Source organism: Pezoporus flaviventris, unplaced genomic scaffold, assembly GCF_033815535.1.
Source record: "Pezoporus flaviventris isolate CSIRO_AGI_PZ_B2104156 unplaced genomic scaffold, CSIRO_AGI_Pfla_v1 ptg000215l, whole genome shotgun sequence".
NCBI classification, from domain to species: Eukaryota; Metazoa; Chordata; class Aves; order Psittaciformes; family Psittacidae; genus Pezoporus; species Pezoporus flaviventris.
Genome location: NW_026892763.1, coordinates 653304 through 672480, shown reverse-complemented (window position 1 = coordinate 672480; position 19177 = coordinate 653304). Strand labels below are relative to the sequence as shown.

The window sequence follows — 19177 nt, the reverse complement described above, 5'->3', positions numbered from 1 at the left end:
GCTGTTGGGATGGATGCGGAATGTGGGGCTGCACACTCAGCCCCAGGCACCGCAGTGGGGCTGGGGGAGGAAGGAGGGTGAAGCCCCTTTGCTCTGGTTCCCTATGGTCACCTCGGTCACTCTGAAGCCTACCCGAGGCACTGCCAGCCCTGTTAACCCTATCCATCTGGATGAAGGAGCTTGAGGATGCATTTAGGATCCAGGCTGGATTCAGGTGAGGGGGGGGGGACACAGACACATAACCCCCATCATCCTATGGGATACCCCACCGGAATATTCCTCCAGGCTCCATTTGTTGTCTTTTGTCTTTATTTCCACCCGTTTTAGCCACACTTCATCGGTGCCACCACCCCCAAGAGCACCCAACAGCGCTGCCACCCCTTTGGGTGCACCCATGGGTGCCACATCCATGAGCCCACGGTGGCCTCATTCCTGTGGGTCCGTGCTGCACGGCCGCCCGGAATTCCTGCCCCGTACTCATGGATCCATTTATTGGCCACTGGAAGGGACAAGGACAAGGACCCCCGTCTGCCCCTGGTTTTCCCCATTATCCAGGTTTTCCCTGGGTCCCATCCCGGTGTCACCCCATTGCCTCACCCCACTTGTCCCCGGCCAGCACGGGGCAGGCAGCGTGCAGCGTGGCCCCGGCCCCGGCCCCGTTCCGATGCAGGTTCCACCAGAAGAGAGCCGCGTTCTGCCGGATACAGAGGGAATGGACCCGGAATGGGGCCGTGAGCACCAGGATTGGGGTTGGAGACCCCAAAATTGAGCCAGGAGTCCCAAAATCAGGGTTTCCACCCCAAAACAGAGCCTTGAGCACCAGGATTGGGGTTTGGTGCCCGAAAATAGAGCCAGGAGTCCCAAAACTCAGGGTTTCCACCCCAAAACAGAGCCTTGAGCACCAGGATTGGGGTTTGGTACCCCAAAATAGAGCCAGGAGCTCCAGAACTGGGGCTTGGAACCCCCAAAACAGAGCTGCAAGGCCCAGAATTGGGGTTGGAACCACAAAATAGAGCCCTCGAGGCTCAAACTGGGGTTGAAACCCCAGAACAGAGCTGGGAGCGCTGTGATTGGGGGGTTGCCTCCCGAAACAGAGATGGGAGGCCCAGAACTGGGTTGGAACCCCTAAAACAGCACCAGGATCCCTAAAACTGGGGGTTAGAACCCAAAATAGAGCCAGGACCGGAGGTGCTGGGGTGGGAAATCCCTAAAACAGAGCTGGGAGGTCTGAGCTTGAGGCTTGGCCACCCTAAAACAGAGCTGGGATCCCCAAAAGGGGACCTTGGCATTGCCAAAACACAGTTGGGAGCGCTAGGATTGGGGGGTTTGACCCCCCAAACCATGACCAGGATCCCTGGAATTGGGGTTTGCCACCCAGAACAGCGCCGGCATCCCCCCAAAAAAGGGATTTGGGGCTTCCCCCATCACAAATGGGAGCCCCCAAAGCTGGGGCTCCCCCTCACCTTGACCACGGGGACGCTGATGTTCGCGGCGATGAAGGCGGTGGAGCCGCCGGCTTCCACTGCGCTCAGCTGGGGGAGAAGGAGACAGGAGCATGGCCCTTCCCTTCCCCGGGCCATCCCGTGGTCCCCAGCCTCATTCCCCCCCCCATGCACGGCACAAGGTGCAGACCTCATGGGAGAGCCCATAGAGTCCTAGGGTAGTTTGGGTTGGAAAGGACCTCAAGAGCATCCAGTTCCAACCCCCTCAGGGACACCTCACACTAAACCACGGCACCCAAGGCTCTGTCCAACCTGGCCTTGAACACTGCCAGGGATGGAGCATTCACAACTTCCTTGGGCAACCCATTCCAGTGCCTCAGCACCCTCACAGGGAAGAGCTTCTGCCTTATCTCCAACCTAAATCTCCTCTGTTTAAGTCTGAACCCATCACCCCTTGTCCTATCACTGCAGTCCCTGATGAAGGGTCCCTCCCCAGCATCCCTATAGGCCCATCCCTGATGGAGGGCTGTCCTCCCCCACCTCAAACCCTGTTCACTCTGAACCCCACTGAGGACCACGGGCAGCGGTGAGGGGGGGAGGACTCACGTAGATCATGACCGTGGCGATCCTGTTGCCTGACTTCATCCTGTAAAGGGGCTCTTCCTCGACTGCCCCGGGAGGGAGGATGTGGCCTGGTCATTCCCATGGGAATGGGCAGTCCCGTATGGATGCGGCTTGGCCTGGAGGCACCTCAGGCACTACCCATGGGAATCCCTCCCTCTCCCTTCCTTCTTCCTTCCCTCTTCCTCCCTCCTTTCCCAGGAATATCCCAGGCACCAACCCAGGGATCACCACCCCACAGCCCTCCTATCCCATCCCCTCCCAGGACCATCCCAAGGTCCACCTCCAGCAATATCTCAGGGAACATCCCAGGGATCACTATGGGATGTTCACCCTCAGGGACCTCCCTTGGGCACCACCCCAGGATCCACCTCCAGGAGCATCCCCTGGACCACCCCATGGATCATCCCAAGAACCATCCCAGGAGCACCACCCCATGGATCCACCTCCAGGAGCATCCCCTGGACCACCCCATGGATCATCCCAAGAACCATCCCGGGGCACCCACCCCATGGATCCACCTCCAGGAGCATCCCTGGACCACCCCATGGATCATCCCAAGAACCATCCCAGGAGCACCACAAGGACCATCCCAAGAGCACCCCAGGAGCCACCCCAGGGACCACCCCATGGATCCACCCTCCAGGAACATCCCAGGGACCATCCCAAGAGCACCACAGCAGCTACCCCACGGACCACCCCAAAGGCGGAACCATCCCAGGAGCACCCCAAGGACCATCCCAAAGGGCACCACAGGAACCACCCAGAGCATCACCCCATGGACCACCCCATGCAGCCCCCAGGCATCTCCCTGACCGTGGCGTGGTCGAAGTGTGGCTCGTAGTGGCCTCCCAGCCCATAATTGACCACCTGCAGGTACTCGGCATAGGGCGGCCTCAGGTCCAGGCCGGTGACGGCCCCGATGCGCTGCTCCAGCGCCCGCACCACCGGGTCGGCCGTGTCCTTCAGCCAGGCACTGCAGGAGCACCCAACCCACCCATGGCTGCTGTCACCCTCGCTGTGGGGTGTGGAGGGGTCTCCCCGGGGTGGCTTCACTGTCACCTTGGTGGTGGCAATGGGGCCGCGATGGTCCCGTTGGCCATAGGGCAAGGGATGCGATGGCTCCTACCTCTTGCTTATCCGGTACTCAGCTTTCTGCTGCTTCTCCCAGAGGCGACCACGGACCTCTGCAGCTGGGGGGCACACGGTGGAGGGGATGGTGCTGCAGGTGGGGACCCCACCACCAAGCAGGGACCCCGGTTGGGGTCCAGCTGGTGGGTTTATGCCAGCACGTCCCGGCCCCGATGTGTCCCACCGGGGTGATGGAAGCGGTGACAGCAGTAGGGTTGGATGCCACCACGTCAAGCGTGGCTGGGAAGTGGTTTAGGTGCATGCGTGGACCTGGTTTCTCCTTTGGGGCAGGCTCAGAAGGAGCCAAACTGGGCTCATCCCACCCTTGGGCTGGCTGCTGAAGGCTTTTGGCTAAGCCATGGCTTAACCCCCTCCTGTCTCTGCATGCCCAGGTTGGTACCCCTGCACCACCAGCTCCTGGGGCACCCTCCTTGAGGTCAAAGCCATCCCTGGGGATGGGGACAGCTCACCCAAGGCCCGGCCAACCTCTTGATGGTCTCAGCCTCGGCATCACTGATGAAATCGTGGTACAAAGCCACGTAGGGCTGGGTCTGGACCATCTCCTTCTTGGCAGGCTGGAGCAGGAGGAAGGGGCTGCCATTGGTCTCATAGGAGCAGACGAGGTGTGGGAGATGCTCCGGGGCTGACTGGGAGAGAGGAGACCAAGGAGGTTGTGAGAGGGGGGGACAGTGGTGGGGTGGGGACCATGGGACCCCTTTGCCATCCCCACCTGCCCCCGTGGGCGCTGGCACAGCTCCTCGTAGGCATCCCGGCTCTGTAGGTGGGTGCCATTGGGACGTCGCAGGGGCTCAGCGCTTCTCCCTGTCCCCTTCTCCAGCAGCTCCTCGTACTTGACCACGTTCCTCAACACCCTGGGGTTACTGGGGTCTGTTGGAGAGGAGGAGTCACCCCAAAGGCCGCGTCCCCATCACCTCCCTTCCCTGGCATCGATCCCAGGGGAGCTATCCCATACTGGGACAAGAATGGGGTGAAGGAGGCTGGTGCCTTGCAGAGGTGATGGGGACAGCCCAAAACCTCTCCCCTCCTCTTGCCACATCCGAGGTTGCCCCACGTACCATAATGGAGAAACTCCCTGGAGAGGCTCAAGGCATGGGAGACGTTTCAGCCTGGATTGGGGGTGTGAAGAGCCCATCAGCACCCCACGGCTTGGCTCTATTGGGCACCACGGGGATGGGGATGGGGCTCGTGGCCGTACCATGAAGTAGGAAGAAGGCGAGATGGTCCAGAGCATCTCCAGGCTGCTCCGGTCCTCCGGGTTCCAGCTGCCGTAGGAGAGGCGGAAGAGGCCGACGGCCTCCTCCAGCCACGCGATGGAGTGGTAATAGTCACCCGTGTCATAGGCCACCTGCGAGGCAGAGCACCTGCAGCTGTCCCCATCCCTTCCCATCCCACTCCATCCCTCCTGCACCATCCTCATCCCGTCCCGTCCCATCTCATCCTTTTCCTTCCCATTCCACCCATCCTGTCCCATCCTGTTCCCATCCTATCCCATCCCATCCCACCCCATCCTCTCCTTGCACCATCCTCCTACCATCCCTTCCCATCTCATCCCATCCTGTCCCCATCCCATCCCACCCATCCCCTCCTGCACCATCCTCATCCCGTCCCGTCCCATCTCATCCTTTTCCTTCGCATCCCATCCCGTCCTGTTCCCATCCTATCCCATCCCATCCCATCCCATCCCATCCAATCCTGTACCATCCGATCCCATCACATCCCCACTCCCATCCTCATCCCATCACTTCATCCTATCCTAATCTCCATCTTCATTCCAATCCCACCTCTAACCCCTTCCCATCCTGTGCCTACCCTGTCTAACCCCATCCCATCCCATTCAATCCCATCCCCATGCCATGTCCTGCCCTCCAATCGCAATTCCTACTCATCTTGTCCCACTGCATCCTGTTGCTTTCTTATTCCCAACCCCATTCCTCCCATGCCATTCCCTTCCTTTCCTGTCCCATCCCCTGGATCCACGCTCCATCCCCATTTCCATCCCCATCTCAGCCTCCGCCTCCATCTGCACCTCCACCTCCATCCCTTCCCATCCCATCCCATCCCATCCTATCTCATCCCTTCCCATCCTATCCCATCCCATCCCTTCCCATCCCTTCCCATCCCTTCCCATCTCATCCCATCTCATCCCATCTCATCCCTTCCCATCCCATCCCTTCCCATCCCTTCCCATCCCTTCCCATCCCATCCCTTCCCATCCCTTCCCATCCCTTCCCATCTCATCTCATCCCATCCCATCCCATCCCATCCCATCCCATCCCTTCCCATCCCATCCCTTCCCATCTCATCCCATCTCATCCCATCCCATCCCATCCCATCCCATCCCATCCCATCCCATCCCATCCCTTCCCATCCCATCCCATCCCATCCCATCCCATCCCTTCCCATCCCATCCCATCCCATCCCATCCCATCCCATCTCATCCCTTCCCATCCCATCCCATCCCATCTCATCCCTTCCCATCCCATCTCATCCCATCTCATCCCATCCCATCCCATCCCTTCCCATCCCATCCCATCCCATCTCATCCCATCCCATCCCATCCCATCCCTTCCCATCCCATCCCATCCCATCCCATCCCATCCCATCCCATCCCTTCCCATCTCATCCCATCCCATCCCATCCCATCCCATCCCATCCCATCCCACCCCACACTGCCCCTCCATCCCAGCTCTGCAGTGACACTCAGAGGACTCTGCCCTCAACAGAAGCCTGGATGAGATCCCCCAGATCCCACCCCTGGCATTCATGGACCCACTTTCACCGCTGGCTTCGAGCTGATCCCAGCTCCAGCCAGGACGCGGGGCCAGGAGCTCTCCCTGGGGCCACCGGCCCAGCTCTTCCCTCCCCACGCCATGAACCAAGGAGAAGCCCCCTTATTCCCCCATCCTCTCCGGGGAGCTGCCCCCGAGGCTCCCCCCCGCACCCGTCCCTATGGAAGCGCCATTCCGGGATGGAAAACCTGCGGCCGTGGAGCAATCCCTCACCTTTCCCACATGGAAGCAGTCGTCGGCGGAGAGGGCCACGAGCCGGCGGGGGCTGTAGAGGGGCGGGCGGGCGGCCCCGGCGCGCTGGAAGACGCCGTTGGCCAAGCCCTTGACGCTGAGCCCGTACACGTCCTGCAGCCGCATCAGCGCCCGCGCCGCCCCGTCCAGGTCCTCGGCGCCCGGCAGCTCCTGCTCCACCTCCTGGAAGCCAGCGTGGAGCTCTGCGGGCAGGGAACGGGTGCGGGGGGCGTGAGGGAGGGGATGGGGGGGGGGGATCGACCTTATGGGTGCTGCTTCATCCCTGGGGGTCTGCATCCTGCTCCTCCATCCCTTCCCCTGCTCCTCCATCCCTTGCCCTGCTCCTCCATCCCTTCCCCTGCTCCTCCATCCCTTGCCCTGCTCCTCCATCCCTTCCCCTGCTCCTCCATCCCTTCCCCTGCTCCTCCATCCCTTCCCCTGCTCCTCCATCCCTTCCCCTGCTCCTCCATCCCTTCCCCTGCTCCTCCATCCCTTCCCCTGCTCCTCCATCCCTTCCTCTGCTCCTCCATCCCTTCCCCTGCTCCTCCATCCCTTCCTCTGCTCCTCCATCCCTTCCCCTGCTCCTCCATCCCTTACCCTGCTCCTCCATCCCTTCCCCTGCTCCTCCATCCCTTGCCCTGCTCCTCCACCCCTTCCCCTGCTCCTCCATCCCTTTACCCTGCTCCTCCATCCCTTACCCTGCTCCTCCATCCCTTCCCCTGCTCCTCCATCCCTTCCCCTGCTCCTCCATCCCTTCCCCTGCTCCTCCATCCCTTCCCCTGCTCCTCCATCCCTTCCCCTGCTCCTCCACCCCTTCCCCTGCTCCTCCATCCCTTCCCCTGCTCCTCCATCCCTTCCCCTGCTCCTCCACCCCTTCCCCTGCTCCTCCATCCCTTGCCCTGCTCCTCCATCCCTTCCCCTGCTCCTCCATCCACTCCCCACCACTCCCCACCACCTCCTGGCTCTCCCCAGGGGACAGAGGGGACCCACACTGAAGCCTCCCCCCATACCCTGGGTGTTCTCGGTGGCCTCATCGCTGTAGATGACATTGGGCCAGTCGGAGTAGAGGCGCTTGATGAGGCCGAAGGCCAGCAAGGGGTTGTCCACCGAGGCCTGCGGGTCCTGGTGCAGCGCCTGGACCTTCTCATAGAACCTACAAGGCACCCATTGGGTGACTGCGAGTGATGCTCCGGGGCAGGGAATGGGGTCTGAGCCCCGCCATAGCTGGGAAACTCCATAGGATCATGGGATGGTTTGGGCTGGAAGGGACCTTTGGAGCCCATCTGGTTCCGACCCCTGCCATGGGCAGACACACAGCATCCACACTGTGAGCATGCCGGAGGGGAGGAGACCCCATCTGCTTTGTCAGCCCCATCCCTAGTGGGGACATGGGGATGTCCCGGGCCATGGCCACATCCCTGCTCCTCAGCCAAGGCGTGGGGTGATCGCATTCCACAGCTTGGACATAGCCAGGGGGGCGCAGGCAGCTTTCCCCATCCACCCACACCCTATGTGGGGTCACCCCAGCCAAGGCCAGGTTGGACACAGGGGCTTGGAGCAAGCTGCTCCAGTGGAAGGGGTCCCTGCCCGTGGCAGGGGTTGGAGCTGGAGGAGCTTTAAGGTCTTGCCCAATCCAACCCGAACCCAAACCATCCCATGATCCTATGATCACATCCGCCAAGGTGGGGATACGTGGGCACCCACATCCCCTATTTATTGGGTGCTGCGTGGGAGGGGTCTGAGCTGGGTTAAACCCCTCTTGCCAGGCAGCACCCACCATTGGGACTGGGGGGATACAGGGATGCTCCCAGCACACCCACCCTTGTGTTAGGAGGACACTGAGATGGTCCCAGCGCACCCGGTGGGGATGGGGGGGACCCAGGGATGCTCCCTGTGCACCCAGACAGGATCAGGACTGTACAGGGATGCTCCCTGTGCACCCAGTGGGGATCAGGACCGCACAGGGATGCTCCCCATGCACCCAGCGGGGATCAGGCCCACACAGGGATGCTCCCATCGCACCCCAGTGGGGATCAGGACCATACAGGGATGCTCCCATCGCACCCACTGGGGATCAGGGCCACACAGGGATGCTCCCCATCGCACCCAGCAGGGATCAGGACCGTACAGGGATGCTCCCATCGCACCCAGTGGGGATCAGGACCATACAGGGATGCTCCCATCGCACCCACTGGGGATCAGGGCCACACAGGGATGCTCCCATGGCACCCAGCGGGGATCAGGACCGTACAGGGATGCTCCCCGTGCACCCAGTGGGGATCAGGACCGTACAGGGATGCTCCCATGGCACCCAGCGGGGATCAGGGCCACACAGGGATGCTCCCATGGCACCCAGTGGGGATCAGGACCGTACAGGGATGCTCCCATGGCACCCAGCGGGGATCAGGGCCACACAGGGATGCTCCCATCGCACCCAGCAGGGATCAGGACCGTACAGGGATGCTCCCATCGCACCCAGTGGGGATCAGGACCATACAGGGATGCTCCCATCGCACCCACTGGGGATCAGGGCCACACAGGGATGCTCCCATGGCACCCAGCGGGGATCAGGACGTACAGGGATGCTCCCCGTGCACCCAGTGGGGATCAGGACCGTACAGGGATGCTCCCATGGCACCCAGCGGGGATCAGGGCCACACAGGATGCTCCCATGGCACCCAGTGGGGATCAGGACCGTACAGGGATGCTCCCATGGCACCCAGCGGGGATCAGGGCCACACAGGGATGCTCCCATCGCACCCAGTGGGGATCAGGACCGTACAGGGATGCTCCCATCGCACCCAGTGGGGATCAGGACCGTACAGGGATGCTCCCATCGCACCCAGTGGGGATCAGGACCGCACAGGGATGCTCCCCATGCACCCAGCGGGGATCAGGCCCACACAGGGATGCTCCCATCGCACCCAGTGGGGATCAGGACCGTACAGGGATGCTCCCATCGCACCCAGTGGGGATCAGGACCGTATAGGGATGGTCCCCGTGCACCCAGCGGGGATCAGGACCCTACAGGGATGCTCCCATCGCACCCAGCGGGGATCAGGACCGTACAGGGATGCTCCCTGTGCACCCAGTGGGGATCAGGACCGTACAGGGATGCTCCCATCGCACCTAGCGGGGATCAGGACCGTACAGGGATGCTCCCTGTGCACCCAGTGGGGATCAGGACCACACAGGGATGCTCCCATCGCACCCACTGGGGATCAGGGCCACACAGGGATGCTCCCATGGCACCCAGCGGGGATCAGGACCGTACAGGGATGCTCCCATCGCACCCAGTGGGGATCAGGACCGTACAGGGATGCTCCCATGGCACCCAGCGGGGATCAGGGCTACACAGGGATGCTCCCATCGCACCCAGTGGGGATCAGGACCGTACAGGGATGCTCCCATCGCACCCAGTGGGGATCAGGACCGTACAGGGATGCTCCCATCGCACCCAGACAGGATCAGGACCATACAGGGATGCTCCCATCGCACCCAGTGGGGATCAGGACCGTACAGGGATGCTCCCCGTGCACCCAGCGGGGATCAGGACCGTACAGGGATGCTCCCCGTGCACCCAGCGGGATCAGGACCGTACAGGGATGCTCCCATCGCACCCAGCGGGGATCAGGACCGTACAGGGATGCTCCCCGTGCACCCAGTGGGGATCAGGACCGTACAGGGATGCTCCCATCGCACCCAGCGGGGATCAGGACCGTACAGGGATGCTCCCATCGCACCCAGCGGGGATCAGGACCGTACAGGGATGCTCCCATCGCACCCAGCGGGGATCAGGACCGTACAGGGATGCTCCCATCGCACCCAGTGGGGATCAGGACCGTACAGGGATGCTCCCATCGCACCCACTGGGGATCAGGACCGCACAGGGATGCTCCCATCGCACCCAGTGGGGATCAGGACTACACGGGGATGCTCCCCGTGCACCCAGTGGGGATCAGGACCGTACAGGGGATGCTCCCATCGCACCCAGCGGGGATCAGGACTGTACAGGGATGCTCCCATCGCACCCAGTGGGGATCAGGACTACACGGGGATGCTCCCTGTGCACCCAGCGGGGATCAGGACCGTACAGGGATGCTCCCCGTGCACCCACCCGGGGTTGGGGGACCCAGGGATGCTCCCCAGGTGCCGGTACCTGGTCAGGCGGCGCAGGCGGGCGCTCTCCTCCCGCAGGTAGGCGCGGAGCCGGCGGAGCAGGCGGCCCTCGGCGCCCATCGCCGCCCGCACGCTCCTCATGGGCGCTGAAGGTCTCTGCCGGAGCGGGCGGCGGCAGCAGCGCCAGCAGCACCCCGAGCCCCAGCGCCCGCATCGGCCCCGCAGCCACCGCTCGGGGGAGCGGGAAGGCTCCGCCCCGGGGGTGGGAAATGGGGGTAAAGGGGAGGGTAATGGGGGGTGCCCCGGATCCGCCACGCTGGCTGCGGTGGGAGGGGGCTGATGGCTCCCATCCGGACTGTCGGTCCCCATCCCGTCCTGCCCCCTCCTCACTGTCCCCATCCCATCCTGCCCGTCCCTGTTCCCATCCGACTGCTCCCATCCCATCCTGCCTCCATCCGGAACGTCCCTGATCCTATTCCATCCTGCTCCCTCCTCACTGTCCCCATCCCGACTGCTCCCATCCCATCCTGCCTCCATCCCGAACGTCCCTGATCCTATTCCATCCTGCCCCCTCCTCACTGTCCCCATCCCATCCTGCCCGTCCCTGTTCCCATCCTGACTGCTCCCATCCCATCCTGCCTTCATCCCGAACGTCCCTGACTCTATTCCATCCTGCCCCCTCCTGCCCATCCCTGTCCCCATCCTGACTGCTCCCATCCCATCCTGCCTCCATCCCGACGTCCCTGACTCTATTCCATCCTGCCCCCTCCTCACTGTCCCCATGCCGACTGCTCCCGTTCCATCCTGCCTCCATCCCGAGCATCCCTGACTCTATTCCTCCTGCCCCCTCCTGACTGTCCCCATCCCGACTGCTCCCATCCCATCCTGCCTTCATCCCGAACGTCCCTGACTCTATTCCATCCTGCCCCTCCTGACTGTCCCCATCCTGACTGCTCCCATCCCATCCTGCCTCCATCCCGAGCATCCCTGACCCTATTCCATCCTGCCCCCTTCTGCCTCGGACTCATCCTGCCTACCCCTCTCCATCCCATCCTGCCCACCCCTGTCCCCATCCCATCCTGAGTGTCCCTGACCCTATCCCACCCTGTCCCCCTCCTGACTGTCCCCATGCTGCCCCCTCCTGCCTCGGGACTCATCCTGACTGTCCCTACGCTGCCCATCCCTGTCTCCATTCTGCCTGTCCCCTTTTGCCTCTCCCACCTTGGACTCCTCCTGCTCGCTGCCTGTCCCCGTCCCCATCCCATCCTGTCCCTTCTTGCCTGTCCCCATCCTGCTTTGGACCCATTCTGCCCGTCCCTGTCCCCCCATCCCCTTCTGTCTCCATCCTGCCCAAGCTCATCCTGCCTGAACCCTCCCGTTGTCCCTATTCTGCCCATCCCCTGCTGCCTGTCCCAGTCCTTCCTCTCCCCATCCTGCCTGTCCCCATCCTACCTCGGACTCCTCCTGCCTGTCCCTGTCCCCATCTTGCCTGTCCCTGTCTTGCCTGCTCCTGTCCCCATCCCATCCTGCCTCCACCCTGCCTGTCCTCACTCACCTCTCCCTTCCTGCCTGTCCCCATCCTGGCTTGGACTCCACGTCCCCATCACTCCACCGTATCCCACACCCCCAGAACTCACCCATGTCCCTCAGTCCTCCATCACTCCCCCCCTCAAACCTCCTTCCCCATCCCAAGAAGTCCCCAAATCCCACAACTTTCCTTGATCCATCCCCCTTCCCACCCCTTTCCTGCCTTCCCATGGGTCCCCTCCATGTCCCCTGTGCTGGGTGTCCAAACAGCAGCGCTGGGATGGGGCGGGAGGCGGTGATGCTCGGGGGCATCCCCATCCTTCCCCAGCGGGGTCAAATCCCATTGGATTTTCCCAATATTGGCTGGATTCACCCCTTTGGGAAGGATTTTATTTGGCAGCAACACAGAGGCATGAGGTCGCTGTCACCATTGGGATGCCACAGCGTGTCCCTATGGAGCAGAACAAACCACCCCAGAGAGATCTGAGCGCTTTTCCCATGGGAATACAGGACAAAGCTCAGCCTGAACAAGGAAAGTGAATAGGACGGGATTAAAAACGGTAAAAACCGGGAATTCTCCCCCTGCCACACGGGAAGGACACGGGAATTGAGATATTTCCAACAGAACCACCACTTCCGGGCATCTTCCCCCAGGGAACCGCCTGCTCTTGGTGGCACCTTCAGCCTTTTTCCTGCTCCCAGGGGAAAACTCCGGATTCCTGATGAAGCAGCAGCATTCCCGGAGCCAGGCATCCCCTTGACACCCCCCCCCCCCCCCCCATCTCTTTGCTGGGTGATTAAAAAGCCAAACGTTCACTAGTAACGAGGTAAAAGCTCCCCGATGCTGCGCATCCCAAGTGTCCGGTGAGGCCCCGGCCCCGCGGCGCTCCGGGATCCAGCGCTCGGGAATGCTGCCCCTGAGAGCCGGCTCCGTAAGGGAGGCACCGCTGCTCCCGGGATCCAGCGCTCGGGAATGCTGCCCCTGAGAGCCGGCTCCGTAAGGGAGGCACCGCTGCTCCCGGGATCCAGCGCTCGGGAATGCTGCCCCTGAGAGCCGGCTCCGTAAGGGAGGCACCGCTGCTCCCGGGATCCAGCGCTCGGGAATGCTGCCCCTGAGAGCCGGCTCCGTTCAGGAGGCACCGCTGCTGCCGGGATCCAGCGCTCGGGAATGCTGCCCCTGAGAGCCGGCTCCGTTCGGGAGGCACCGCTGCTGCCGGGATCCAGCGCTCGGGAATGCTGCCCCTGAGAGCCGGCTCCGTAAGGGAGGCACCGCTGCTGCCGGGATCCAGCGCTCGGGAATGCTGCCCCTGAGAGCCGGCTCCGTTCGGGAGGCACCGCTGCTCCCGGGATCCAGCGCTCGGGAATGCTGCCCCTGAGAGCCGGCTCCGTTCAGGAGGCACCGCTGCTCCCGGGATCCAGCGCTCGGGAATGCTGCCCCTGAGAGCCGGCTCCGTTCAGGAGGCACCGCTGCTGCCGGGATCCAGCGCTCGGGAATGCTGCCCCTGAGAGCCGGCTCCGTAAGGGAGGCACCGCTGCTCCCGGGATCCAGCGCTCGGGAATGCTGCCCCTGTGAGCCGGCTCCGTTCAAGGAGGCACCGCTGCTCCGCTCGCCGCGGCTCCATGTGCCCAGGCTGAAGAGGCAGAAGGCGATTTCCTCCCAGGCGCTCTCAGCACCGCACTCAAACAAGCACCCAAAGAGCCCGCCGGGACACGCAGCCAGGTCCGAGTACCCGGCCGGCCCCTCCCGCAGCACCCATGGGTGCCACCACCCGTCCTGGTCCAGCGGCGAGGGGTTCACGTAGAGGCCCAGATCGCGGCGGCGGTGCCGGTCGATGGGATGGGAGTAGAGCAGCCAGGCGGGCGCGGGGCCGGGGCCGGTGTGATGCGGTGCGGGGAAGCTCACGACGCTGCCCTGGCACCCCCGTGGGGGCTCAGCCAGCACCGGGCACCGCAGCGGGGGCTGGAAGCGCAGCCCGAGGTCGGTGCTGAGCGCCACGGCCCGGCACCCGCGCGGCGCCCGAGCGCTGCAATAGAGCACGGGAACGTCGGGATCATCCCCATGGATTTGGGCGACTTGGCACTCGCCCGTGCGCCGGCCACCGAGCAGGGCACCTTTGTGCCAGCGGCAACCGTCGTCATCGCTGTAAAACACCAGGGAATGCTGCCGCGTGGAGCAGGGCAGCGGCACCAGCCCGCACAGGCGCCTGTGGGATGTAGTAGGCGTACGCCGGCACCACCAAGCGCCCCGAATCCAGCTGGATGCCGTGGCCCGGCCCCACGGCGAAGGTGGCCCAACGGGACAGGTCCGTGCCGATGGCCTCATCCGTCACGTCCCGCAGCGGGCTCCAGGCGCGGCCGCCGTCGGGGCTGGTGGCGAAGCAGAGGCGGGCGGCGCTGCGGCCGCACCACAGCTGGCCCCGCTCCGACCGGCCCCGCTCCACGCAGATGCAGAACAGGAACGTGGTGCCGGTCCTGGAGTCGTAGAGGGGACACGGGCTCATGGTGCGGCGGCCGGGAAGGGTCAGAGCGGAGAGGTCCTGAACCGGGCCCCACTGCGGGAAGGAAAGGAGGGGACAGAGAATCATGGAATCACCCAGGTTGGAAAAGCCCTTTAAGTCCAAGCGTTCCCCATCAGTGCCAAGGCCACCACTGCCCCATGGCACTGAGGCCTCGTCTCCATGGGGTGTGAACCCTTGCAGGGCCGGTGCCTGCAGCCCTGCCCTGGGCAGCCTGTTCCAATGCCTGAGCACCCTCTGGGGCAGGAATTGTTCCTCAGCTCCATCTAAACCTGCCCTGGTGCAGCTTGAGGCCGGTTCCTCTTGTCCCATCCCTTGTTCCTTGGGAGCAGAGCCCAGCCCCTCCTGGCTCCATCCTCCTCTCAGGCACTTGTAGGGAGCCATCAGGTCCCCCCTGAGCCTTCTCTTCTCCACACTGAACCCCCCAGGTCCCTCAGCCCTTCCCCATCACACTTGGGCTCCAGGCCCTGCACCAGCTCCGCTGCCCTTCTCTGCCCCCCTCCAGCACCTCAATGTCTCTCTGGTTGTGAGTGGCCCAGAACTGAACACAGGATCCGAGGTGCAGCCTCACCAGTGCCCAGTGCAGGGGGCACAATCCCTGCCCTGGCCCTGCTGCCGCCCTGGTGCTGATCCAGGCCAGGATGCTGGGGGCTCCCTGGGCACAAGCTGCTCACGTTCAGCTCCATCCATCAGCACCCCCAGCTCCTTTTCCAGCCACAACTCCCCAAACCTGGAGTGTTGCATGGGGTTGGAATGGTTGATTTGGAAAGGACCTTAAAGCCCATCCAGCTCCAACCCCTGCCACGGGCCTGGACCCCTTCCATAGAGCAGCTTGCTCCAAGCCCCTGTGTCCAACCTGCCCTTGAACCCTGCCAGCGATGGGGCATTCCCAGGATACAAGCCATGGGATGCACCCCAACCCCACCCACCACTCCCGGCGATGGAGAGCACCACTTGCTCCTGCAGCCCAGGTTGGTTTTACCTGCACCGAGGGGCCGTGCCGCCGGCCCCGCCGCAGCACCAGGTACTTGGCATCCTCATCCCTGGCTGAGGAACGCTTCTCGGCGAAGGCCAGGAACGTGGCGGCCGATGGGATGTAGAGCAGCGCCGGGATGCGGTAGGTGACCCCGCCTGCCTGCCGGAACAGCGTCTCCCGAGGGAAGAGAAGGGGGGATCCCAATGGTGCTGGCTTGGGGGGGGTCTCCGCGGCATCCCCCTGCTCCTGCAGTGCGGGAAGTTGAGGTGTGAAGGGTTAAATGAGGGTAAAAGGGGGGCGGGGGGGCTCCCTGATGTCCCCCAGGACAGGGATGCGGGGATGGGGCTCACCTTGGGGCAGGAGATGGGCTGGGACATGGTGATGCCCTGGTGCCCTCACTGGGCCCTGAGTGGGGTGGAAGGTGGAAGGGGGGGGGGGTGAGAGTGAAGCCCCTCGGTGGGGTCACACAGTGCTGTCCTCCCCATCCCTCTGCGCCCCTGTGGGGCTCCCCTACTGCCCCCCACCCCAGCACCCATGGCCCACCTGCAGGAACCCCCATTCCCATCCCCTTTAGCATCCCCCAGTGTCCCCAGCCTGGAGTCCCTGTGGCCCCAATGTCCCAATCCCTCCATGCACCCCCAATCCCCCCATGCACCCCCAACATCCCAGTCCCCTCATGCACCCCCAATCCCCCCATGCACCTCCAATGTCCCAATCCCCTCATGCACCCCTCCCTCCTGGTTCCCCCCCCCCATGTCACTGCAACCCAAATCCCCTCCACCCCTGCATGCATGGACCCCCTCTCACCATGCATCACCCCATGAGGGTCACCCGGTCACCCACACTGCACCCCCCTGTCCTCTCCCTCCCACACCCCTGCATGCACGATCCCCCCATCCTCAATACCCAGACCACCCCCCCACGTACCCCCATAGCCCATCTCCCCCATGTACCCCCCCGACTCCCCACCGTGCACCCCTACAGCCCAACTCCTCATATGCACCAATCTCCCCATCATCCCCCCCCATTTCACTGTACCCCCCAATTCCACCCTTCCCCTGCCTGACTCACCCATTTACCACCCTGCACCCCTATATCCCGTACCCCCCTATATCCCATACATATCCATGTACCCCCCCATGCACCCCCATAGCCTGACTCACCCATGCACCCTTCCCCTGCACCCCCACAGCCTGACTCCCCATGTCCCCCCCGTGCACCCCCATAGCCTGACTCCCTACATGCACTGATCCCCTCATACCCCCCAACACCCGGGCCCCCCTGTACCCCTCAGCCCAACTCTCCCCTGCACCCCCAGAGGCCCCTTCCCCTTCGTACTCCTCCATGCACCCCCCTGTGAACCCCTAAATCCCTCATGCTCCAATCCCCCTCAGACCCAAACCTCCCAGTACCCCCCCCCGTGCACCCCCATATCCCGACACCCCCCCCCGTACTTTCTTCCCCCTAAACCCCATAACCCAGCTTTAGCACACACCGATTCCCCCCGCTCCCCTACACCCCCCTATGCACTGATCACTCCCATGTCCCTTGTACCCCCTATACCCCCCCATATCCCCTGTACCCCCGGTACCCCCCCATGTCCCCTGTATCCTACATACCCTTCCCATATCCCCTGTACCCCCTATACCCCTCTATGTCCCCTGTACCCCCCCATGTCCCCTGTACCCCCCCATGTCCTTTGTACCCCCTGTACCCCCCCAGTCCCCTGTACCCCCCCATGCCCCCTGTATCCCCCATGTACCCTGTACCCCCCCATGCCCCCTGTACCTCCCCATGTCCCTTGTACCCCCCTGTACTCTCCCATATCCCCTGTACCCCCTATACCCCCCCATATCCCCTGCACCCCCCATATCCCCTCTACCCCCTGTACCCCCCCATGTCCCCTGTACCCTATATACCCTCCCCATATCCCTTGTACCCCCTATACCCCTCTATGTCCCCCTGTACCCCCCCATCTCCCCTGTACCCTATATACCCTCCCCATGTCCCCTGTACCCCCCTATACCCCTCTATGTCCCCCGTACCCCCCCATGTCCCCTGTACCCCCCCATGTCCCCTGTACCTCCCCATGTCCCTTGTACCCCCTGTACTCTCCCATATCCCCTGTACCCCCTATACCCCCCCATATCCCCTGCACCCCCCATATCCCCTCTACCCCCTGTACCCCCCCATGTCCCCTGTACCCTATATACCCTCCCCATATCCCCCTGTACCCCCTATACCCCTCTATGTCCCCCGTACCCCCCCATGTCCCCTGTACCCCCCGGTACCCCCCCATGTCCCCTGTACCCTATATACCCTCCCCATATCCCCTGTACCCCCTATACCCCTCTATGTCCCCCGTACCCCCCCATGTCCCCTGTACCCCCGGTACCCCCCCATGTCCCCTGTACCCTATATACCCTCCCCATATCCCCTGTACCCCCTATACCCCCTCTATGTCCCCCGTACCCCCCCATGTCCCCTCTACCCCCCAGTCCCCTGTACCCCCCCATGTCCCCTGTACCCCCTATACCCCTCTATGTCCCCCGTACCCCCCCCATGTCCCCCCGCTCCTCACCAGCCGCAGCCTCCGCTCCGCCGTGGCCGCTCCGCCCCGTCCCGCCCCTTCCTGCCCGGTGCCGGGGGGGTGGATGCTGGCTTTGGAGCCGCTTCACGGGGCTCCCCCCCCGGCTTGAGCCGCGGAACGCTCCGGGGATGCTCCGGGACACGTCCAGCGCCCCTGGGGCCGTTTATTGACTAAAAGCACCCAAACCCACCCCAAACCCGTGTCCTTCGGCAAGGGCCCGGTTACAGGAGGCGGGGATGCGGACGGGAGGCGGCGATGGGACAAACGGGCAGAGCAGCGGCCGCACTGGGGTTGTATGGGGAAGCTCCGGGGTCGAGCAGAGACAAGGAGCGGCTTCATCACCCCCCATCGCATAGAAGGGGTTTATACAAACCAAGCCTCTGTTCCCAGCTGGATACAGGAACCGTGTTTGGCCTCAATTCCTAATGGGAAAGGGAAGTGGGAACATTCCGCACACAGCGAGGTTAAAACGGGAGGGAGATGCCTCCTGGTGGAGAAGTCTTCACGCACTGCCCACGGGAAGGGCGTTGAGGTTGCGGGGATGCTTTGACATCAGCATCCGAATAATCTGGGATTCAAGGCCAAAAATCCTGCACTCAAGATTGAAAACAGGGATTAAAAATCCAGGATTTGAGATGGATAAAGCTGGATTTGAGATTAAAAGCCCTGGGATTTGAGATCAAAACCCTTGGCATTCAGGAGTATGGGATTTGAGACTGATAATCTTGGATTAGAGATTAAAAATCTTGGAATTCTAGACTGAAAAAAAAAAGTCAAGAATATGAGATGAAAAATCTGAGATTTAAGATTACCCTGGATTTGAGATTAAACATGCTGAATTTGATATTAAAAAATCTGGGATTTGAGATTAATAACCCTGCATTTTAAGATGGAAAAATTCAGGCTTCAAGAAGAAAGATCCTGAGCTCAGGATTAAAAAATCTGGGATCTGATAATAAAAAATACTGGATACAAGAATGAGATCTGATAATCCTGGATTCAAGGTTAAAAAAAATCTGGGATTCAGGGTGAAAAATCCAGGAGTCAAGACTGAAAAATCCTGGATTTGAGAATATAAATCCTGAATTCAGGATGAAAACCATCCAGGATTTGAGATTATAATCACGGATTCCAATCCAAGAGAGATAACTCTGGCTATGATATAAAGGCTCCGAACTGATGCAGAACAGTTCAGGGGTTCAGGACAAACACGA

The 19177-nt window shown here is 62.5% G+C and overlaps 2 protein-coding genes across 2 annotated transcripts; both read right to left on the bottom strand.

Moving 5' to 3' along the window:
• Positions 1 to 426: 426 nt before the first annotated feature.
• P4HA3 (prolyl 4-hydroxylase subunit alpha 3) lies at positions 427 to 10594 on the bottom strand. Its single transcript, XM_061442133.1, is given in 18 exon segments — positions 427 to 471; positions 474 to 499; positions 598 to 694; positions 1464 to 1532; positions 2049 to 2101; positions 2104 to 2182; positions 2880 to 3039; positions 3193 to 3229; positions 3232 to 3256; positions 3665 to 3841; positions 3925 to 4082; positions 4271 to 4321; positions 4411 to 4449; positions 4452 to 4560; positions 6218 to 6438; positions 7246 to 7388; positions 10395 to 10495; positions 10497 to 10594. Coding segments are annotated over 18 exon segments (1662 nt in total). The 5' UTR covers positions 10569 to 10594.
• Positions 10595 to 13010: 2416 nt separating this feature from the next.
• Positions 13011 to 18059, bottom strand: NEU3 (neuraminidase 3). Its single transcript, XM_061442145.1, is given in 5 exon segments — positions 13011 to 14085; positions 14087 to 14433; positions 15380 to 15619; positions 15724 to 15771; positions 17955 to 18059. Coding segments are annotated over 4 exon segments (1689 nt in total). The 5' UTR covers positions 15751 to 15771; positions 17955 to 18059.
• Between the last annotated feature and the right edge of the window lie 1118 nt (positions 18060 to 19177).